Source organism: Balaenoptera ricei, chromosome 4 (genome assembly GCF_028023285.1).
Source record: "Balaenoptera ricei isolate mBalRic1 chromosome 4, mBalRic1.hap2, whole genome shotgun sequence".
Classification (NCBI taxonomy): domain Eukaryota; kingdom Metazoa; phylum Chordata; class Mammalia; order Artiodactyla; family Balaenopteridae; genus Balaenoptera; species Balaenoptera ricei.
Window position 1 is genome coordinate 6,909,356 of NC_082642.1, and position 23,603 is coordinate 6,932,958.

A 23,603-nucleotide genomic window follows, 5' to 3' on the forward strand; every position below is an offset into this window, starting at 1 on the left:
AGGCTTGGACCACGTTGATTGGTACTATGCATATAACATTTCGAAATTTGATTTACAAGCTATAGAAGCAAATTATAAGATTACATGAAAATTTCATGAAATTATATGAAACGAATTACATGAAAATTCTTGCAGCAAATGCTAACCGGCTAAACTCGGAGTTTCTTTTACATCAGTAAAGGTAATATTTTAGAAAGTACTCTCATGCTTCTTTGGGATTATAGTGAAAACTCAAAGCCAAGTTAAGATGATCTTCTAAACATATCCATACTAAGTTATCATTTTAACACTGTTTAGAATAAACCTTGGTTTCTCAATATAAATATTTAGCCCACGGAACGGAAAAGTCTGAAGAAATTTAAAGAGGAAAAATTACATAACCTACTGAACCCCAAATATTTATTTATACCTTCTAGGAAAACAAATATACTGACTACAACAGTAACACAACCCTACTCTGATGAAGTGCTGGGGAGAAACTGCTAGGGTATATTTACGCTTTTTCAGTTCTTAACGATCTTACGGGACATGAAAAATGCAATCTGCTTTTAAAGACCACCACCAAAAAAAAAAAAAAAAAAAAAAAAGGGAAAAAGGAAGAAGAAACCCACATGTTTGGTTTCAGAACACCGGGCCTTACCAGAGGCTGCTGGGGCTGCATGGTTTGGAGACCGAGGGTCTGACCCTGGGGCTGCGAGGACTGCCGAGGCTGCTGCATCTGGAAAGAAGGAAAAAGAATCATACATGTGAAAGTAGGAGGTTAACGTCCGTCACTCCAGTTCCCTCCCCCCATACGCCTCTGATCTAATTAGTCTGCTCCAACGAGGATGACACACACCTGCCTCCTCCGTCTTTGTCTTCCCAAACATTGTTCCTCCTTCAAGGGCAAGACCTAAATCTGGTCCACCGTGTGCTTCCAGACTACTGCAACCCCAAGGCTCTCTTCTTTGTGAGTCACAGCGTCCACAGTGTGAACCACCCTACACTATCCAGGGACATGCTTTGGACTCACTGTCTTAATTCCTCTCATACCATTTGCCCTTCCACATATTTCATTCCACCTTACGCTATCAGGGGAGGCAAGGACTGCTCGCTAGTTAGTTATCTTTTCGTTCCCTATGGTACCCAGAGGAACTCTTGAATTTAGATTTTTTTTTTTTTTTTTAAGGAAGATGTAGACGTGAGAAGTTCTGGCCTAAATTACCGGCATAAAATCATAAATTGTGTCCGTGAACGCTGGCTCAAATACATGGATCTTGGAAAACACTTCCAAGTCGCAAAAGAAACACAGACTAGACGTCCACCAGGGGGAACATCACAGAGGAGAGGAAAATATTAAGGGGTGGTTTGTCTCAATGACCTTTAAAGTCTCCTCCACCCAAACGCTTCATCTTGAGGATGACAGCACCAGACTTCTTTTCGGCCTCTGCATTTTTCCAACTTGGTTTGCATACTGTCCCTCAAATTCTTTGTCTTCTTTAGGGCAAGGTAATCAATAGTTATTGCCAGAAGGCATTTTTCACTAAGGGACAAGGGTCATGGATTTGGAATCCTAGCTGAGGTCTGGGCAGGCCACTCCCAACACGAACAATGCAAGTTGGACCAGAAACACAGAGACTGCAACAGGAAGCCAGTTATCCACTGGGCTCTCTGTGAACCCTTTCAGGAAAAGTCACCCCAACTTTGTAATTATTAATCTGTTCCTTTATGGAGGTAGTCAGTCACCAAAAAAGGAGTAAGTATAATTTGGATGCAGAAGCAAATCATTTTTCCTTATCTCCCAGGAATGTGTTGGTAATGAAAAAATCATCAGAAGGACATACCGTGTTAACTGGGATAAAAGGTACACGTTAACCAATAAGGAAGGTTTTCAAAATTTGCAGCTTTAAAAAAATGCTAGTGTAAGATAGGAAGTGGTAGATAAAAAAATAATGTAATAACTTTACTCAGTGATCTGGAAATGAGAAATTTTAAAACAGAGAAATATAAATATCAGTCCTAAAAAATTCTGAAACATATACTTAGCACTTGGGAAAAAAATTATTTTAAGAAAATATCACTGTGAGTATTAATAGTCATAATAATGGTAATATTACCAAATGGGTGCTTCACTTGCATTTTCATATTTAGTTTTCACTACACATTTAAGAGGTGGGCACTATAATTAGTTCCATTTTATTTATGACAAAATTAAGGATTAGAGGGGTTTTGACCACGCTGGAGATTATATATATGCAATGAGTGGGATTGGCCATCTATAGGCCACACTCCACCCCCAAACCAATTACCATATGTTTTTCAATTTTGTGATACAGTTTTTTCCACATTTTAACAGGCAAAAACTGGGATGCAATTCATGGCATCTTATAACTGTGAAGCCCAGTTTTGTTGAAGATTTGTGGTGGCTTTGGTCTGTCAAAGTGTTGGCACTGCCAACCAGAATTTTTTGGGTCACACTGAATTCAGACCTCAAACCCACTTGAGCTAATGGTTCAAATATTTTCCTCCCACCACCAATGTCAAGGTTGAGACATGCAAGTTCCTTTGCTGTCCCTTTCTGCATGACAGGTTTATTTCTCATTGACCTCATACAAAGAGTATAGCCCTTGGGTACCCCAGTTCTACTATAGTTCCCATTCTTGGTGTTGCTTTCTTATCCTTTCTTAGAAATACATAAAAGGACAGTGCATCTCAAGTTGGATTGTTGGTAAGATTAGAGTCCACTGTCCAGACTCATCAGGCAATTTCTAACCCAACAACACAGGATACGCTTGCTAATAATAAAGGCAAATGGAACAGATAAACATAACAGCCTATATTCCCTAAACAAGGGAGGGAGAAGCCAGAATGTGTTAAGGGGAGGAGTCCTTTATCTAGGAGACTCAAATATTTATGACAAATAAGTGAAGGACAGCTCTCTGGATTCTACCAGAGACAGGATGAAATATCCCTTTGAAGTATCCTACCTACATAACTCCAACTTCACAGCCCAATCAGACTAGAGGTGTTAAACAGAACATTTTTTGGATTACAGACCCCTCTAGAAATCTGAACAAAAACTCTGGACGGCTCGACTGTTTCTAAAAAATACACATATAAGAAATTTTGAACTCAAATTGCATGGCCTCTAGTTAAACAGTGACTGAGGAAGCTGAGGCTTACACTCTTAAGACAAAGGCATCCAGCTACCCTCCCGAACCTTTGTGAAAGGGCAAGGATGGTCTGCAAAATGTACTCTTCTGTCCACGACCTGGTAGATGCACAGAGAAAGGAAGACCCCTGCCGAACTGGAACGAAATTACACCAGTGAGGTCCCAGTGTCAAATACACAAGATTCCCTGGAATTTGGCAATTAAGGTCTGAAGTGTCTGTTATTTCCTATGACCGCTGAGGACCCCACACACACTGCACTCGCTCCCAGCTCCATACCTGGAGAAGCCTCTGCTGCTGTCGCACCTGTGGCTGTCTGGGCCTCACTGGGTCCTGAGACAGGGACACCGCGGGAAGGTTTGGATGCACGGAAGTCAGCACCGCATCGAGTCCTCCACCCACCAGAGGGCTCTGCTGAAGCGACTGATGGTTCAGTCTGGTCAAGAATAAAGAACTTGTTTTCAGGCCCAAGCATACTGTCAAATGTTTATACTCAGTGCCACTGGCACATTGCACACACTCACAAAGAAAAACCATCATGTTCAATAATCACTTTGTCCAATGCAAATGCAATAAAGACCAGTGGTTAAGGTAACCTAGATTCCCAGGGACACATGGTATCACAGGTATTCAGACAGCAAATGGCACAGGTGGGATTTAAACCCAGAACTTCGGGGCTCTGAAGTTCAAGTTCTTAGGCGATATGCTATGCTGCCACTTATTAGACAAATAAGAAGCATGATGCATGTTTTCCAAATTCATTTATTTTCCCAAATGTGTTACCAACAACCTTGCCAACTTTCCAAACAGTGATTACTTAAGAGTTGACCTGCAATCTTTGACGGTAACACACGGGAGTCCAGCTGCTGTTCGCTGTAGTGCAGCAATCTGCATGAAACTGAGTTCTCCTAGACCAACGCCATCCAACAGAACTTTCTACTGTGACCGAAATGTCTCCACCTGTGCTGTCCAATAAGATAGCCACTGGCCACCAGGACCAGCTGTATCATTTCTGGGTCTCAGTGCAAAGCAAGAATGCAGGGCTCTCTGATCAAAAATCAGTAAGAATTTCGAGCGGGTGACAATAGAGCATTACAATCAACCATGCAGGTCTTCTGAACACAGCGCCCTATGTGACTGCGCAGGTCACACACCTTTGAAGCTGGCCCTGCTGGCCACACGTGATTAATGAACACTTGAAATGTGACTAGCGCAACAGAGAACTGAGGAGCTTTAACTTAACTTTAATTAGTCTAAATTTAATAGCCCACGTGGCTGGTAGCTGCTATAATGGACAGTGCAGTTATACACTATATACTACGTCTACAAGATCCAATTAAAGCAAAAACTGAGTAAGAGTCTTTCATGATCCGGTTTTGCCAGCCATTCCTGAGGTGGAAAAGGTAGACACTAAGATATGTAACAAAAGTGTTATGGGCACCGTGCACAACGAGTATTGCAATCACAGGCTTTGTGGCTCCGATCAACATATTCTAGTAAGGCACTGCTAAGGATAATCAACAATTTTTAATCTTAGATATTTATTGCCAAAAAACCTTTTTAAAAGAGGAGGAAAAAAAGAACATTGGAGCTAACATAGTGGTATCACTGAAAAATATTACACAAATGCTATGGGAGATGTGAGTCAAACAATAAGGGACTTGAACGGAATAAATGAGATGGGGCATTGCTTCTTTTGAACCACAATCTGGATGCTGCTGAAGATGAGACGACGATGAAAATTATATGCAAATATGCAAGCTCGTAGGAACAATTATAAAGCACCACGTCCTAGAAGAAGCACGGTAAAGACGAGAATTTGAGTGTCCCCCACTGCCATCACTATTTCCACATGCATCACCTCTGAGAGCCACTCAGGGGCTGCAGGTACGGCGACGCCTGCTGCTGAACGTAGCCACTCGGCGGCGGCTGCTGCATCTGTCTGAGTCTTTCCATTAGCGCCGGGTTGGAATGCGCAGCCGGATAGGTTCTGGAATTATAGGTAGGAGACAGGACCACGCTGCCAGGCTGCTGCTGAGGGGTCTGCTGCAAAGGCATCTGCGTTCCGTACATCGTATAGCCCTGGGGCATGGTCTGCAGGCAGGCACAAGGAAGGAAGTCAACGTTTTGATTTGCCCCCAGCTTTCCTATCGCTAAGATATCGAGGGCAAAAACAAAGCCAGGAGGAGCCCCCTGAAATTCGCCGTTCTCAAAGACTCTTTCTAACTCAAAATATGAGGAAGATCACTCTGGAGGCAGAGAGAAGAGCTGGAAAGTTACAGAATGAACTGTTTGTATAATGATTCACCAGAAATTTCAATTAAAAAGCAAAATGAATCCTCCCTTGGTTAAGAGATCAGTTTTAAGCTCAGTTGCTTATTTTGAGGAAAGGAAGGGCAGGTTTCTGCACAGAAATAATCAGGCAAGCATCTCTACCTTTAGTGCACAGATGACATCAATGTTCAACAAATCCCAAGCATCATTAATGTTGTTTCCAAAATTAACCAGAAGAGTTACTCATGCTCAGTGTAAATTAAAATCATGGAGTACACTTTCCTAGTATGTAACTACACTTCCTTGGATATAATGAATTTGTCTGTAGTAACCAACCAGTTAACAAGAACGACAAAAAAAAAAAAACATCAATTACCTTAACCAGAGAATAAGGGTGTCATTGGTGACTATTCAATAATAGTTCTGGTTGGACTGCAGCCTGTTTCAGCACTCTACCAATAATCGTTAATATGTGAGTGGCTGATTCTCCAAATCTGGACACCCAATGTAAATGAAAAGCTTCAGGTTCTGCTGCATCACTATCTACAATTTACAGAACAGAGTGCTGATTAAAATAGAAGAGGACTGCTCTTCAGGTCCTCAAAGTACCACATTTTAAGGTAGTTGAGTGGCTCTGACTTGGAAGACAGAGTGATGGACAAATGGCCTTCCTGCAGGCAGCGTGCAGGGATGCAGGCCGTGGGGCTCGGTGCCTGTGAAGGCCAACCTTGGACTTCCTTTCAGTTGTGGACACAGTATGAACCGCTGGCCTAACTAGAGGTCTTGCCAAGATCCCTGGCCTCCTGATTATGAGAGGGATAGAGTACAAGGATATGGAAGCAGAAATAACAAAGCTATTAGAAAAAATAGCTCAAGATTTGCATCATATTAAGGCAAATCTATCATTTGCTGAATAACTACTGTGTATCTGGTGCTTTGCTAGTTCCATAGGTTGTCTTAAATCCCCACAATGTTCATCTCTATTTTACAGAGAAGGAAACCAAGACTCGGAGTAACTCGCACAATGTTACACAGCTTGTAGGTTGTCAGGAATTTTGTCAAGGTCTGATGCCAAGGCCGATGATCTTCTTATTCTACCATGATTCCTCTTCGAAGCTATCTTTGAATATCATAAATTCAATCATGAATTACATCATTATACATTATAACATAAGTACCCTGGCTGGGACTGTTCACCATTTCAATATCTACCATCATCATTAATAGAAAGGTATGAATTGACATTTCTGATTCAAGAATTTCCTAAAATGTTTTATGCCCTTTAATCAATCCCAAGGCTTGTTTAATAATCACTGGTGAAACTTTTTCATTGAAATGTCAATTATAATCTATAAGCAGAAGTGACTAAGTTCTATACCCCATGAGGGAATTGATACCCTACTTACCTAGTTCCCCCCTTCAAATAAAGAGCATTAAAAATCCCAGCAGCACCTACAAAGCAAACATGGGTACCTGTGCTTGCTGCAGACCTGGATACTGGGGGAGCTGAGGGGAGGGCCGTGCTTGAGCAGCAAAGAGAGCAGCCTGGTCCCCCGGCTGGCCCTGGAAAACAAAGCCGAGGCGGCTCTTGATCATAACAGCAAGGGTATGATCCGAGCTCCTGGTTGATTACCCCCAAAACCCCTGACACCGAACCCTATGTGAGAACAACACTTGCAGATTCCAACCTGCATTGAATACTATTTCTCATCAATTTCCTATTAACAGTAGAGATTGCTGCACTTATTATTTCTTCCAAAGAAGACTACAGATGTCCCCAATGATAACACATACATAAACACAAGCCAAAATAATCAATGGTCTGCTCATCAGAGAGGCTCTGAGCCAGCGTTCCTGTACACTCCAGGGTACAAATGTCCCTCTAGAGTAAAAGGCATGAGTCTCTAAGTGTGAAATCTGAAACCACAGAGTTGCCTCATCCTGTGCCCATAAAGTAAGAGAACATGTGGTACGCGCAAATGGCATATACTACCTTCATGACTTTTTAAGGATGTTTCTCCAGAGGGACCTAAAAATTGCCTATTTAGCCATGTATGCAAGGGATGAATTTGGGCTCTCATGACTCTAATAATCAATATAATCAATTAAAATGTATAATAAGTTAATATCAAATACAGTTCTAACCAACTACAACGTAAAAGAAAACCAATTAACATCTGTTCACCAGTCTTAATTTAATCCATGTTTTGGCCTGAGGAAAAATAAATATATTCCTAAGAGCAGCTGTATGTATTTTACGTTTTGGCGGCAGAAGCTATTTCACAGAAGCTTGCGGTATTAATCACAGAAGGAGGCCAAGCTTCTGACCACCCCTTGGTTTTTTCAGGACTTACTAATAACAAAGAAATGGGGTTTATTCTAGGATATTTCACCACTGTTTTATATCACAGATGTCCTCGTTTTTTTAAAGTGCTAAAATACAGTTATATTAAAAACCAATTTTAATGTTCTGGGAAAGTAGTACAGATATTTCTGGCAGGGAGAAAGGTATAAACATTTAGCTTAAGAGGGAGAACACCAACAATTATTAAGCATCTATTATGTGCCAGGGACTGGGCTTCTTGTTCTTATTCCCATTTTCTCACAGGAACTCTGCAGGGAGGGAACATCATCCCCATTTTCTTCAGGTAGGAAAAGCCAGGCTCAAAGAGCCTAGGTAGCTTAGCAAGCTCACCCAGCTAGACCTGGCCGAGCCATGAGCGCTCAGGTAAGTCTGCCTCCAAAGCCTAGGGTTTTTTCCATTATGATGAGATGCCTCCATATGTGATATCAAGGATGAAAATATTTAAAATTTCATTTGGTGCTTATTCTTTAGGGACACAGAGCCTCGTAAACTCACCCCAATAAGAAACCAAAAGGAGACTCTTTATTAAGACTTGTTAATGAGATTTTGAAATGAAACGCATACACCAGATGGTGAAGCCTTTTCTCTGATCCCCACATAAAATCACTTGAGGGCATTTAAGAAACTTTGGCCTCTCCGAAGGTGACTATCCACCCATACATGGACCAAACACAAATTTCTGGGAGCATCTACTATGGTATCTATGTATAACAGCTTCAACAAGAATCCAACTTTCCAGCGTAGGGTACCATGAAGATACTCTGAGCCTTTAGCTGATTAATCTAAGTGCAATTATATCCCTATTTGCTTAAGTCTAAGAAAAATAGCCCAAACTCCCTCTAGGAGAGCTCATGCCATGGCAGTGTGGCTATCTGGAGCCTACAAGTATTGCCCCAAAGTATCCAAATGGCCCTTGATCCTCCAAACACTAAGCCAGGGAGTCATGAAATCAACCAGATCTTTACATGCCGCTCCTCGACTTGGTGATCCCTGACAGCGTTGTCCAAGGTCCCTGAAACATACTGCTGTGCCTCTTGGTGGGGACACATATATGTATGTTATCATTTTTACAGAGGAAAAGAAAAAGGAATTATTTATGTGAGTTAGAATCTTGAGATCCCTAAGTAGTCTAAAACACCCACACCCTTTTTTGCCTTGGAGGGAAACAAGATGTGATGTGCGTGTGACAGAGGCATGCGGATACATAAAACAGATCTTTTTTAACTCTTTACTCTTCCTTTGCTTATTGAAGAACCTTAGGAAACAAACTATGACTTATATGTGGGGGGGATCTAGAACACTAATAAGGTAGGTATCTGAGTGCCTGGGCAACACTCTTTTATTGATAAAGAACAGTTGAGATTTTGGAAATGTAAGAAATACGAATTAAAAACCATCTACATTTTTAAAAATCACAAAATTACCATTCAAGGAAAAACACTATAACTTTGAAAAAAAAAGCAAGAAGAAAGGGGTGAAAAATTTCAAATCAGTTTTACACTCTAAAATTCATGTACTCTTCGGTGAACCATTTTTAGTCTAAAGGTAAACTATTTATTTGTAAATAGATTATATTCCCTCCCATCGCCATTTTTTCCCCCCAACTCACTACTTAAGTACAGTAGGTAAGGGTTCTAACATTCAACACCCTCCCTGAGGAAATCACAAACACCTCACGTTGGCCAGTGCTCCCCAAGGGCTTTTATCGTCATATTTGCCCTGAATGGAAAAATATCCATCTCTTCTCCCAAACCGAAATGACCTCCTCCTGCTCTCTGGTTTTCCCAGAATAATGCCAGGAACAAATTATTTCAATTTGTAGAAATAGTTCAATCTGTTGAGTAAAGAATGAATGACCAAGAAGTTCTTTAGTAACTTGAAAGATTTTGCAGATGCTAAACGAGGACCATAATGCGGGAATAAGTAAGAAAACTAAAAATTGAAATTTAGTAAGAGTCTTAAAATGTTAGTAGGGATGGTTTTGCTGCATTCAGGAAGGGACTATATAATGTATCATCCGAACTGGGACAGGCCAGGAGAACAGGGGCAAAGTGAGATCATGCCTGGCAAATTGTGACTTATGGTCACCTTCGTCATACATAATCTACTTATCTGTTATTTTCTGAAAACTATCTAAGCTTTATTTGATTTTTTAAAAAAAATCAGTTCCTAGCACTGTGTCTGGCATATAGTAAGGGCTCAATAAATATCCATTGAGGAAATCTAAGACTTAATTTAGTTTATCTGTTAAACAAGAGTTCCAGAGGTAAACTGAGATTTATATTTCAGGATAAATTAGTTAACCAAGTGCTTTCCAATTGCCCCATATTTTTAAGTACCATCTTTTGTTTTGAAAACTCACTTTTTAATTTAATTTTTAGCATCTTTCATTCTAATAATTTCTTCTTTCTGCCTTCATTAATACCTGGAGAGTAGCTCAATTGCCCCTCTTGATTTATTCTGCTTAACTGCAACAATCAGAGGCAACATTAACTTCACACTTTTGTGGGTGTAAAGGAGGCTGGTTTCTGAGGGAATATCTGTGTCTAGCCAGGAGACACACTGTACTCTGGCTCCAGCTCCCCTGGCTCAGGTACCCAACTTACATGTGCTAAGAGAGCGAGCCACAGTTAACTACAGTAGGAAGTGCTAGACATTAAGGAAATTCTGATAGCCACATGAACCCATCTCTACATTGCTGCCCAGGGTAAATTCCTACATGTGGTCTCTCTCGTTTGTTTTTTATACACTTTGCTTTAGGCTTGCCTCTGGGTAGGAAAGAGAACTTTATTATATTTTCTAAAATTTCCACTTTCTAAAACCTTTTTAAAAAGCTGTGCTGTTCAATACTGACTCATCTTCCTGGTCTTTATAAGAACAATTCTCTCTCTTACTGCTTTATTTTTAATTAGACAAGAGAAGCATCTGAGCTCAAAGAGATGTAGACTCAAAACCTCTTGCATAATTTGAAATGAATACATCCAGTAAGTTAAAAAAATTTTTGATAAATCATCCTCAAAGATAATTTTCAATCTTCTGGGTCTTGTTCTCTTCATTAGTTCACTCCCTCAGTCAACTGAGAAAATGTGAGGGGCTCTTTCTAAAGGAGAATTGGTTATAACTCCAATTAGCAGACAGTAAGCAGCATTTCAGGATCATGGATCTTCTATCCACTCAATTCACTAGTAATGATTTTTTTCAAATCCTTATTTAGTAACTTTCCAATAACGTTTAAGGGTTGCAAGCAGAGAGACAAGTTGTGCCTGAAAAACCACAGCCAGGTTTTGTGACTCTGTTTCTGAAAATGCTGATTTAGGAATAATAATAAAAGTCACCCAATGAAAACCAGTGGGTAATGTTTTATGAGTCAACTAGCAAAAAGGGTTTTGCTTGTGACTACTGGTTTGGAAGGTACTGAGTAATGGTGCCCAAGGTTAAACAACAAATGGCGTGAACTCCAAGTTTTGGTCGTCACATTATACCGGTGTATTTTGATTGCAGACAATAGATACACAGAAAATTCTATAATTAAAAGAGGTCCTGTTGACCAGTTATGCTTAATTGTTTTATAAAGCTTTCCATCAAATATAACTTGGTTGGCAATCGATTAACAGTAACATTAACTGCTGGAACAAACTCATTCATTTTGAAATAAACACACCTCATACAATAATGAACCTTTACAATATATTCTGTTAACATGCCCATAAAGGAGGAATATAACGTATTGATTGGTTGAGTATACATACACATTCATTAAATTCCTGATATTGGAGAATATTAAAGAAAAATAAGAATGGTGAGAAGGACAGCAAAGATATATATACACATTTCCATTTATTTGAATGAATATATAGATCATATAACCTTTTGACTTTAAATACCTGATGAACAAAATATTTTGTCTGTGTTTTTAAAAAGTAAAATCAATGGTAGATGCAAATTGTATTCTGTTCAAATTACATTATCACCTGAACAATAAATGCCCTACAGCAAACATAAGCTATCTGAAAAATATTTTAAAATTTGATAGTTTAATTCCAGTTTTTAAAAAAACAAAAACCTCGCCTGCTCTCTGTACAAGGGTCAAGAAAAATTGATAGAAAAATTGATTGCTTTCAGAAAAGTCTCCAAACTTTCCTTTGTTGAAAGAACTAACTATTAAAGAAATTGCCTATATGACAGTATTTCATAACTGAAATATTTTCAAAGCTTGTATATGCCATTAAGGATATTTTCACCAATGTATAGAAAACGTTACCCATTAAATTGGCAGTGAAACGAGTTGACTTACATTCACATCTGAGATGTGTGCTCTTTTTTATTCTAATGCTTCTTGGGTTTAGGTTGTGGGTTGGCTATCTAATACAGAAACCTATAAGTAATTTAATGCGAAACATGCATTCTTCGCTAGCCCAGGCAAAGCAGTAGAGATGAAGTCTTATGACATGCATGCACAAGACCTATGCTCAAAAAAAACACCTTCTCCGTACCGGAAAGAAAATAGAGATGATGCGTTCTGTTGAGAATTTAGGAAGAACCAGTGAGTGGGATGTGATGAGAAGGGCACGTTTCATAACCACGGTTTTCATTGTCTTGCATTGGCCTGTGAGTCAGCATGCCATACGTTCCTCTACTAATGAGGTGAGTTATCGCAGAGAGAAGCGAGAGCTCAGGAATAGATGGGTTCAAAACTGGGACTGACATGAAGGTACACGAACTGGCCTATGTTCCCAAGCCCAGGCCATGAACGTCCGCTGGTTTCTATACCATACACGTATATGATGAAAATCATGAGGCAATCAAAGGGGACAACTTTCGGAAATAAATTCCGTTAAAGTGAACATGGTCAATGCATTCATGACTCTGTGTTACAGTCTCAAACATAAACCAAGTGAGTAACAGTGAAATGAAGACGATAATAATTACCAGCTAGAGGGGAATAACCTGCTTCTCATTCTGATGTTCAAAGAATAATGTCAACTTTACTTAAAGAAAAAAAAAAAAAAAAAAAAAGAAAGTAAAAGGAATGACAGACAGCAGGGGTGTTACCATTATGTTGTCAAAGTCTTCCAGAAGGGAGACAGCAGAGTTACAGAAGTCCTACAGAAAGGGGACAGCAAGAAAACGGCAGACAATACAGATAAGATTGTTTAGCCTAATGATGTGGGTAGTCAAAATACACAAGAATTAGTTCATTTTAAAACAATGTTTCAGGGAGTCAAGACTTAAAAACCCAGGCCCTAAGAGTTCATATTAATTTATATGCCAAACAATATCACCATAGGCTGGGACACAGATAAATAATATGGCAATAGTCATATAATGGAATAGCACATCCTGGAGGTTAAACAGGGACATACAAGAAGTAGGGGAGCTATCAGACCCAGATAACTTCCCGAAACTAAGGCATGCTGGCACCTCGGTGTAAGCAAAAGAGCGCCCAAGTCCTTCCCAGCCCAGAGCTGGGGGAGAAGCGCTCAGGACATCTGGGTCACATGAAACACACAAGACATTAAGTGAACAAGTCATATATTATTGGAGGATGTCATTAGATAGCTCCATCCCCAGTAAATGCAAATGAAAACAGAGCATCAGTTTAACCACACATTCAATCAACCAAAATAGACAACAAATATTTATAGTACCCCTAGTGTTTACACGCTAACAGGGAGTCTGATTTAGAAAAAGGGAACTATATGCTGGGGAAAAATATTCCTGTTTCTCAGGTCAATGATCCCCTTGCTTAATCATCTTTATGAATGAATTCTAAGTGACACTTAGTCTGAGACGTTAAAATTTTTCTGTTCACTGAATTTTAGAAATAGAGATGAGGCAAAAAATTCACAACCTTAATTGAAAAAAATAAAAGTATTTTACTACACTAAGAACGAGAAATCATAGGAGGAATTTCCCAAGCAAATAATATCTGTTCTCACCATTTTAGGGGTAGGTACATAATTCATTGCATCTATTCATTTGTCTTTATATCCAACTACCACCTTTGTATTAGTGGTTCACTCTCTCAGCTCTCTACCCCTATCTTCTCCCCGTTCATAAACATCAAGCTGTGTACACTATCTACGAGATCGCTATAGTTGCACAATCATAATTTCAGCAAACGACAAGGGCGCCTTCCTCATCATTCAAGTAAATAGCGAAATACCAGATATTAAGTAATAAGCAGAGCATCTACTTTCCCGGACATGGTTTCCACCCAAGGAACAAAATGACAGGGTTTAGGACATATTTACTAGCTCAGTGTTTTTTGTCCTCCTAAGTTCATTTTGTCACTGAGATGTAGGACATATTTACTAGCTCAGTGTTTTTTGTCCTCCTAAGTTCATTTTGTCACTGAGATGTAAGAAAATTGTACTCCCTGAGTAAATACATTAAAGATTCTTGTCAAAACTCAAGATTTGTTTCAACAAGTCTATTTTGTACACCTTTACCAACTAAGAACCAAATTATTTTGAAAATATGCTCAAATTATAGAACCAGGAAAATTACAGAAGGGAAAACTTAAATTGCTGGTAAAGTTATAAAACATGCCTAAACTCACAGGTAATAAGAAAGTGCAAGTTAAAATGATGTAACACAACACGATTTCACCTGCTCTGAATGAGGAAATTAAGGTCTGACAATATCAAGGGTTAGTGAGGATGTGGAGGAGAGAAAATGCTCATTTATAACCGATGGGAATCACCACCACTTTGGAAATTAAATCCTCATTTCCACTTCCACATACGTACCCTACAATTTGGCACGTGCAGAAGACACGGACAAAAATGTCTACTGTAGCACGGTTAACAGTAACAAACGATCGGAAATAACTGAAATGATCATCAACAGAATGGATAAATGTTAATACTCATAACGGAAGAGTATCCAACTAGGACAAGCAAATAAATAAAACCAAGTATAACAAAGTAGATATAGTTAAAAATCAGTCAAAATAAAAAAGTTACAAAACAATACAATAATACCTGTGTGAGACTATCATAATGTAAAGTTTCAAATCTGAAAGTAATACTATATAATGTTTATGTCCATGGATGCAAAAATATGTAGTAAAAAATATAAAAGACATTCATAAGAAAGAAAAACATGAAATTCATGATAGTGATTACCTCTTTATCTTTATGAGACAAGGGGCCTCATCCATGTCTGTAAAGTTTTATTTAATAAAAGAATGATCTAGAGCAAATGTGGCCGAACATTATTATTTAATAAAGCTAGGTGGTTAAGTACATTAGTGTTTGCTATATTATTGTCTATTCTTGTACGTTTGAAAAACACTGCTAAAGAGTGAGTAGAAGGGAAAGAGCAAAAGGAAGGAAACAGATACTCCAAGGTGATACCATATCCAGAAGGTAGATAAATTACCAGACCAAAAAGGATGGCTGCTCAACTTAAATGAGCTTTATCAATCCAAGAGGCATGCTTTCCGGATGTTACAGAGACACTTTTGCCAAGGAGCTGACAACTCTGGAAGGCTCTGACTCAGTCAGTGTTCTTTCATTAAGTTACTTAATTCCTTTATTTGGATACACAATGATGGCACCTGCTCCATGGTTAGATAACCAAGTGTTCTTACCAGTAACCACCAGCTATAACTGAGCACATCATTTCTGTCTGTCAGAAATCTTCCTCTTTAATATAATGAAAACGCTTATGATTCATTATCTGTAGCCAACAATCAATTGCTTTCGTCCAAACGTGCCTCAATCAAATTAAGCTAAACGTATCTTTTATCTTTCACTGGTCTCTCAAAATAAACTGTCTAGCGCTGATTATTACAAAGAACACAAGATGATTTTGTGCATTGAAAGGGAGAAATCAGGATAAAGTGATATCATAAATCAAGGCACAAAATTAAGTTCTCTTCCTGTGTCAAAACTTAAGGTTCCCTTCAAAAGCCCCTTCTCTAGAATACTGATAAGGTGGGGGGGAGGGGAAGAAAGTACCTTGTGTCAGAAGAAAAATATTAGATATAAGAAAAAGGTGACTGGAAAACAATTAAAGCAGCATTTGGCATTACTATAACCAACATTCTATATTTTATGATAGTTCTCATGGGATATGTGGAAAATAAAATACTACAGTGATATTTTTAACAGCGAAATTGGAATCAGTCCCCCTAAAGTTTGTATCACAGAATTTAGATGGTAGAAACATACTGCTCTAAGAAACCAAAATGGCTATTAGGGAAACTAAACAACATTCAACATTCCTTTTTCTTGGTCTCTTCTACTGGTGGCCACTGAACACCAATCATATTAGGGACAATTAATGTAATTATACAAGTAAAGCATTTGATGTGCTTTTATTCTCTTTTTATCCTTAACATATTTAAGAAAATAAAGATCATTTTTATGGGACAGGGATTTCCTCTGAAATAATGCAACCATAAAATAATGCTAATAAAACAGTAACAGTAAGTATGGCAGCTAACATTTTTTGAGCACATACTATAAGCCAGCCACTGTTCTAAGGGCTGTTACAGACATTAAATCATTAATTTCACAAGAACCCTGTGGAGTAAATGTTGCATTAGCTCCATTTTATAGATGAGCTTCTGAGGCACAGAAAGGTGACAAAATCACTACACTGGGTCCCATTTAAATAAGGGACACTGACTAAGGAATGGAGGGGGCGAGAATTTCTACTTCCTCGGATGAAGACTATAACTGAGAAAAATGACAACAATTTTCCTCACCTAACATCTTTGTGCATGTTAATATGCACTAAAGCTGTAAGAAAATACACCTGATTATAATAACAGTCACTACATCAAGTAATTTGGTTAACAATACCTAACAATATCCATGCTATTTAGCACCTGTTTTCTAGACACTATTGATACATTCCCAAGGAAATGTAAGATGGTTCATAACAGAAAATTCCATGACCAACTGAAGCTGATATTCAGTCTCTGCAGCAGAATTAGAATTATTCTATAATGGTTCTCTAGTTTTCATCATGCACAATCTAAGGCTAGATCTTCCTACACACATCAACTCTGTCCATTACATGTAAAGAGGCTAAGGGGACTCTGCAAGGTCTGAGACGTATCCAGAATTCAGGAATGTGTGCCCTCTCTGACCCATCTAGGTTTTCAAAACAACCATAGCAGAGGTTGCTGTTGGGAGAAGTTTCTGGAAGCACTCAGAGAAAGAGGTACGAGATGAGTTTGTGGATAAAAATCAGGTTGCTAAGGATCCAGGCTACTAAGAATCTCCAGGGTTCTGGAAATAGCTGCTCAAAACATGAATTCATTCAATAAACATCTCATAGATTTCTATCCTCTGCTCAGTAGGTGGAAAGATGATACAAAGTATTATAAGACCCAATGCCTGACCTAAGAAGAGGAGGCCAGCCGGGGGTCACTGTACAACCAGCCTGAGAAGCTAGAGTCACATCCAAGGCTTGGAGCAACTGGTCAGTCTTTAAAAGCAGCTGCTACAATTCCAAGATAAGTTTTGAAGGTTAAGTAATTTGAAATTCTCCAACATGTTTGTTACATTTAAGAAAATGGATTCTGTAATTAGAAAATTTGTAGGATAAGGAGGAAAATGATACCTATTTCATCTTCTCTATAAGAAGCCAAAAACTGAAAGGAAAAAAAACCCCACAAGTTTGTATGTAGCTAGAGAGAATCACATTCTGTGTATGCATTTAACCCGAGAAAATGCTATTGCCAAAATCTGAATCAACATTTCTTACTATGAAGGATATGGGTCAGTGCTTACTAGAAGAACAAGGAATTGCATCCAGAATCATATATGAAAACACTGTATCAATATCACTTATATTCCATATAATTCTGCCTTTATTCTAGATTTTTAAAGGTTACCACGAGGAGAATTTTTTTGGGCCACGATACCATATTTAGCTAGATTCTAGGTATATTCATCCATGATCTACTGGGAGAGAGGAAAGGGGCTACCATTTCCCTCAGAACCTCCTTGGTGCAGGCACTCTAGCAGATGCTTCATACAAATCTCATCTACTCTATGGAGGACCACTCCACCTTGTGACTGCACCACGTATGCATTTCTCTTCCTTTAAAGAATCCTATTTTTCTCAATTATCCAACCCTTCAAGAATGCTGAGGGAGAAAAAAACATGTCTGCTTCTGAAAGCCCTTCAGAAACTCTAAAGCAAGTTTCAACAGTTAAAGAAAGAATATGGGGGAGAAGGAGAGGTGACTGTTATACAGGCACACCTTGGAGATACTGCGGATTTGGTTCTAGACCACCGCAATAAAGCGAATGTCTCGATAAAGAGAGTCACTTGAAGTTTCTGGTTTCCCAGTGCATATAAAGGCTATGTTTAAATTATACTGTAGTCTACTAAGTGTGCAATAGTATTATGTCTTTTAAAAAGTGCATTTTAATTTAAAAAAATACATCATTGCTAAAAAATGCTAACCATCACCTGAGCCTCCAGTGAGTCATAGTAATAACATCCAAGATCACTGATCACAGATCACCATAACAAATATAATAAAAAAAAAGTCTGAAATATTGCAAGTACTACCAAAATGTAACACAGAGACACAAAGTGAGCAAATACTGTTGGAAAAACAGTGCCGAGACTTGCTCAATGCAGGGTTACCACAACCCTTCAATTTGTAAGAAGTGTAATATCTGTGAAGTGCCACAAAGCAAAAGCACAGTAAAACGAGGTATGCCAGTACAATCACTGTTACGAAGTTGAGCTTTTATTACTTGAAGAAAGAACTCCTGACTTCTCAAAAGGAAAAAAAAAAAAAAAAAAAAAAGAAAGAAAAGAAAAATCCAACATGTGACAGAGTTGCTACAAAAGAATCAGTTAAAAAAAAGAATGCATTATCAGTTAATTCCTATTGGTACAAGCAGTACAACCCTAGATGGTAAGAAAGAATAGAGTCAGGTATTTTTGAGTGTTGTGAGTAATGGGGTCCTACAGTGACGTTTTAGGTTGTAAGTCTACCTTCTCCAAACATGCAAGGGTATTTCTGAATACGTGAAGATTATTCTATTGAATCCCCTTTAAAAATTTTTTTTTTTTTGCTTTAGGGGAAATAGCTTGTCATGGCTTGTGTCAGGAAGTGAACTTCTGAGGACAGGTGTTTCACCTATAAATGACACAGTGAGCTCGTGCCCAATTAGAGAAATTCAAAACTGAATCCAGCAGTAATAGTTTGAAAGTGGGCTATTAATAAGTCAAATTGTACCTTGTGATAAAAAGGTAGACAGGAAAAAATAAACATTACTTTTTGGAAGGTAAATTTTACTTAGGCTTAAATTACTTTAAAAGGGAACTGAATTCATTCTAGTAGAATAATTATTCGACTTCCAGTAAACTTTTTCTTGATAAGGATTTGAAACAGTGATGTAGCTTATTTTCATTCACCCCCAAGATGAGCTAAAATCCCACTGAGGTTTTAAATGACTCCAAACATGCTGCTTATTTAGAGAAAAATCAAGGCTTCTTAAGTATTTTAATCACATCTTCATCACTTCTGTGTAAGAAGTAACTTAGGCCCGTGTTTCCTGACACCCAGGGAGTTTGAGTGATCAAAAATCTTTGAGAGGTCAGGGGGGAGACAAGCATGTAGTGACTGTTGTTTGTATTCTCATGTGGTTCAAACTAGATTCCTCTCTCCTGTCCTTCTTATAACACAGGTTAAAAAAAATAATAAATTAAAAAAAGGAAAAGAACCATTTTTAAGACTGCATAACTAGCCCTACCACTCCCATCCCCAAAATCACTAAGCGGACTTCATGCAGAAGTGCCATAAGTTGTACAATGGAGATACGGCTAGAAAGTTACTCAAAATACAAAGAATATTTTTAAAAGCATTAGAATTCCTTGCTAATTTGAAAATCTGTGGTTGTTCTTAGAGCAGGATACACTTGTAGACTGGCTACTTCCTTTGAAGGTCATAAAGTACCTCACTCACAGGGTTGCTGTGAGATCTAAGACAATCAATACATTAAAGTTCTCGGAAGTGTTTTGGCAAAAAGTAAGTGCTCTCATGGTGTTAGCGGCTATCATCAGCATCACCACAGTGCAATTGTTCTAAGAAAAACTGGAAAACACAAAAAGTATACAGAAACTGGAAGAAAAAGTCACATTTTCACCTCCCTCTTTTTACTTTAACATATTTGTACAGATTGGTGGGTTATTTATGAGTCTATACTAAGTTTCGTGTGACTTCCACCAATGTTAAACAATCACTATCATTTTAAAATTCATAGAAAATCCGGTTATAGGGCATAAAAATAGAAATAATATAAATCAAGAGTTAAAGATATCCATATACTGACTGTCACTTGTAGTGTATTCTTTGCCTACTGTAGGTCTTGTGAAGTATATACTAAAAACAGAGTCTGTGCAGTACAGGGCACTGTAGGAGAAAACCTAGGAAACATCAGGGCTTCAGAGCTACAACCTCAAAGTAATACATCAAATAATAATACGTGAAAGTAGAGCTAAAAGGAGTACGGAATATGGTGATAATTATAATAGGGAATGAGCGCTCAGAGCAGGTCACTTCAAGGATAAAAGTCCTGCAGCTTCTAAGTGACTAGAAAATCATTACCTCTTCTTTTTGTTTTAAGGCATACTTTTAAAGAACCTAAGACATTTCAAGTTCTTATTTGATCCGTGATAACAGTAAACTACAAGGGGGGAGAAGTATGTGTCAACCTGTACAAGAGAGATACACGTGCACTCGCGCAGGTAAACAGGGATGCACGTGCAGCCAGAATCTGTCACATCCCCACTCTCATCCCTAGCTAGAGGAACTAACGAAACGTGGCGGAGGAGGACACTGCTGATCTGGACAAACCTGTTGGAAAGGCCGCGTCTGGGCTTGCCTGAGAAGCCGCTGTTGTTGCTGCTGCTGCAGAAGCTTCATCTGTATCAACTGCTGCTGCGACGTGATGGCATGAAGGGAGGGCGGCTGCATCACGGCCCCCGAGCGCCGCTGCAGCATGTTGGACAGAGCTTGCTTGGTGTTGGTGGGGACAAAGGAGCCCGCGGGGTCCAACCTGGAGCCACCTACAAAAGCAACCAGAAGCAAGCGCTTTCTGTGCATGTTAATGCAACAGGTCTTCCTTATTTTTATTAAAACACAGAAGTCTCACCTCCTGAGCCTCACTTGAGGAGCTTAATGGGAAGTAGGGCACTGCCCCACCCTCTACAAATATCAAAGATCCCTAAGAGTTGCACAAATTCCAAACGATGGGGAGGGTGACGTCCAGTGAATGATAATATTTGAATGACTTCACAGAGGGCCCACTCTGGTTGGTAAAGTGAAACGCCCGAGATGCAGTCACTGGCACAATTTCAGAATCATGTGGGTTTTAAATTATGCGAGGCGCCCCGGGGACACGTTACTTGCACAAAATGTATGGCCTTCGTGGGGTATTTTGTCAAGTGTGCTAAGCCAGGCATGGATTTTAAATTTGTAATTTTAAACCTTTTTGAAGTTCATGGTATTTAAGCTTCTTTACCACAGCAAAATAAAAATGCCTGTTTTTCGGTGGAGAAGCATGACAATACTTTAAAAACCCGAAATGCTCGGAAACTTCAAATACCGTGATTCTAAAGACAAAACACATCTTTTTTGAAGGGTAGAAGTCAAATAAACAAGAAACATTAATTATAGCTTAAAAAAGCAAATGAAAACCTTAACAATTTGCATATATAATCTGTCAAATGCCTTTAAGAGGAAAAAAAAATTTCAATATTTACTGCCTTCAAGTAGGTGCCAATCCTTCACTCACCAGATAGTTTATATTCTTTTAATGTATGTGAATAAGAAAACTTCTATACCTTACAAATGTTATATTTTTTCTTTAAACCAAGTTGTATGATGGAAACAAACATTTCAACACTGATCACTGGAAAAACCCACATTCTTTTTAAGACTCAGCGTCACAATCAGCAATATGATTTATGAAGTCATTCAGCAGCATTTGAAGAACATTTGGAAAAAAGTGGGAGGTCAATTTGAGTAACAGGACAAGGTAACTTTTGTTGAAGCAAGAATTGGAAATATACTAATACAACTTTACTGACTCATTTTATAAGTAAGGGACATTCTTTTTAAAGATTAGACTATGATCTACTTTCTTCTAATTTTCCTCACTTTTCTATAATCTTATACCTCTGAGTCAGCTAAAGAAATAAGATATAATAAATACGCTGAAGCCCTCTGTATAGTCTTACCTAATTAATTTTCTCCCCATCTCTCACCAAATGCTCTTTATTATTCACATGCATTTCCTTACAACTTTACCATCCTGGAGTGTATACATGAGAAAGAGAGAGATTGCTAAAGACGTGTGTGTGCGTGTGCGTGTGTGTGTGTGTGTGTGTGTGTGTGTGTGTGCGGGGGGAAGGGCACTGTTTTGCATTTTTTTTTTTGTTTTGTTTTTTTTTGTTGTTTTGCATTTTTAAGAATGTATGAATGCAAGCAGGCGATACATCCTCTTCCTCAACTCCATAGGATTTAAAACTTTATGAAAATCTAATTCACACACGTAAAATCCTCATAATTAATTGTTTTCTTCAATTTTTTTTCTTACGTGTCGTGATACCTAAGACTTACCTAATACCTAAAGTTCCTCAACTTATAAACACCTTTAATAGTATTCTAGAGGGAAAAGGGTATGTGCCTTTTAAAATACTTAGTCTTCAATTTATAGACAGTCCTTGTGTTTGATTTCAATATCTAAAAAGTTTAAAAATGCTTAAATTCACAAGGACTTTGGAATTAACGAGAGAAAGTCAAAAGAGAGGATGAGCGTTTATTATTTTCCACATTTACCACAGCCTAGTTTGTTTTTTCTTTTGTCGTCTACATTCTATTCACTCAATAACCTATTTTTAAGACCCCACTAAAAGCCAGACGCCACTCTAAGTTCTGGGCATACTATAATGAGCCATCAGAAAAAATACCTGCCCTCATGGAGCTTACCTTCTGGAGAAGGCAGATAATAAGCCAGGAAGTAAGTAAAATATAGATGGAGTCTATAAACAAGTGCCAATGCTAGAAAGAAACTGAAGGAAGAGGAGGGGAACAGAGGGGGTGGGGAAAGGGTGTGGTTTACAGTTTAAAACAGGGTGGTCAGTGCAGGCCTCAACCCAAAGGAAGCAGGCAGTGAGCAGGCAGATATCCGAGGGAGTGCACTCCAGGCAGGGGCCAGCACGTGCAAAAGCCCTGAGGTGGGATATGTTAAGATCACTTACTGAACCTGTCTGTTGTGTCAGGCTATCTTCTAAATGCTATATTTTTAAACACTCACTTTAAATTATATATGTGTGTTTGTCTGTGTATGTAATATGAAACTTATTTCATCCTTCAAAGAAAGAATGAGCATTTTCATCCATTTTGCTTACTGCAATACCCTAACAACTAAAACTGGGTCTGGCACATGATGAATGAAGCTCAGTACATTTTGTTGAATGGATAATTGAATCACCCACACTATGAGGGTATATGTTAGCATATCCACTTTACAGATGATCAGACTGAGGCACAGAGAAGCTAAGACATGGCGGAGATGATACAGTGAGAGGGTGGCAGAGCCAGAGTTGAAGCAGAACTGTAAGTCCCAGGCCAGCTCTCTTAACCACTGATTTAGAGGACAAACTATGGATTCTCCCCTACTGTAAACCAAGAATCAAAATGTCATACTCCAATTACAATAAAAATCACAATATAATACAGAACACAGTAAGGAAAAATTATTACTTGTTAGAATGTCACATCCTAACAAAATGCAGGTTGAGATCTCAAAATAAACTGTTTCGC

General features: G+C 38.6%; 1 protein-coding gene across 1 annotated transcript in view; it reads right to left on the reverse strand.

Annotated features, from left to right (window-relative positions):
• MED12L (mediator complex subunit 12L) overlaps positions 1 to 23,603 on the reverse strand; it is a 317,527-nt gene that overhangs the window by 12,120 nt on the left and 281,804 nt on the right. Inside the window, exons 39-43 of the mRNA XM_059921863.1 lie at positions 20,631 to 20,842; positions 6,898 to 6,987; positions 5,012 to 5,244; positions 3,430 to 3,586; positions 641 to 718 (exon numbers count right to left, since the gene is read on the reverse strand). Coding sequence (XP_059777846.1) covers positions 641 to 718; positions 3,430 to 3,586; positions 5,012 to 5,244; positions 6,898 to 6,987; positions 20,631 to 20,842 — 770 coding nt within the window. The remainder of the gene's footprint in view (positions 1 to 640; positions 719 to 3,429; positions 3,587 to 5,011; positions 5,245 to 6,897; positions 6,988 to 20,630; positions 20,843 to 23,603) is intronic.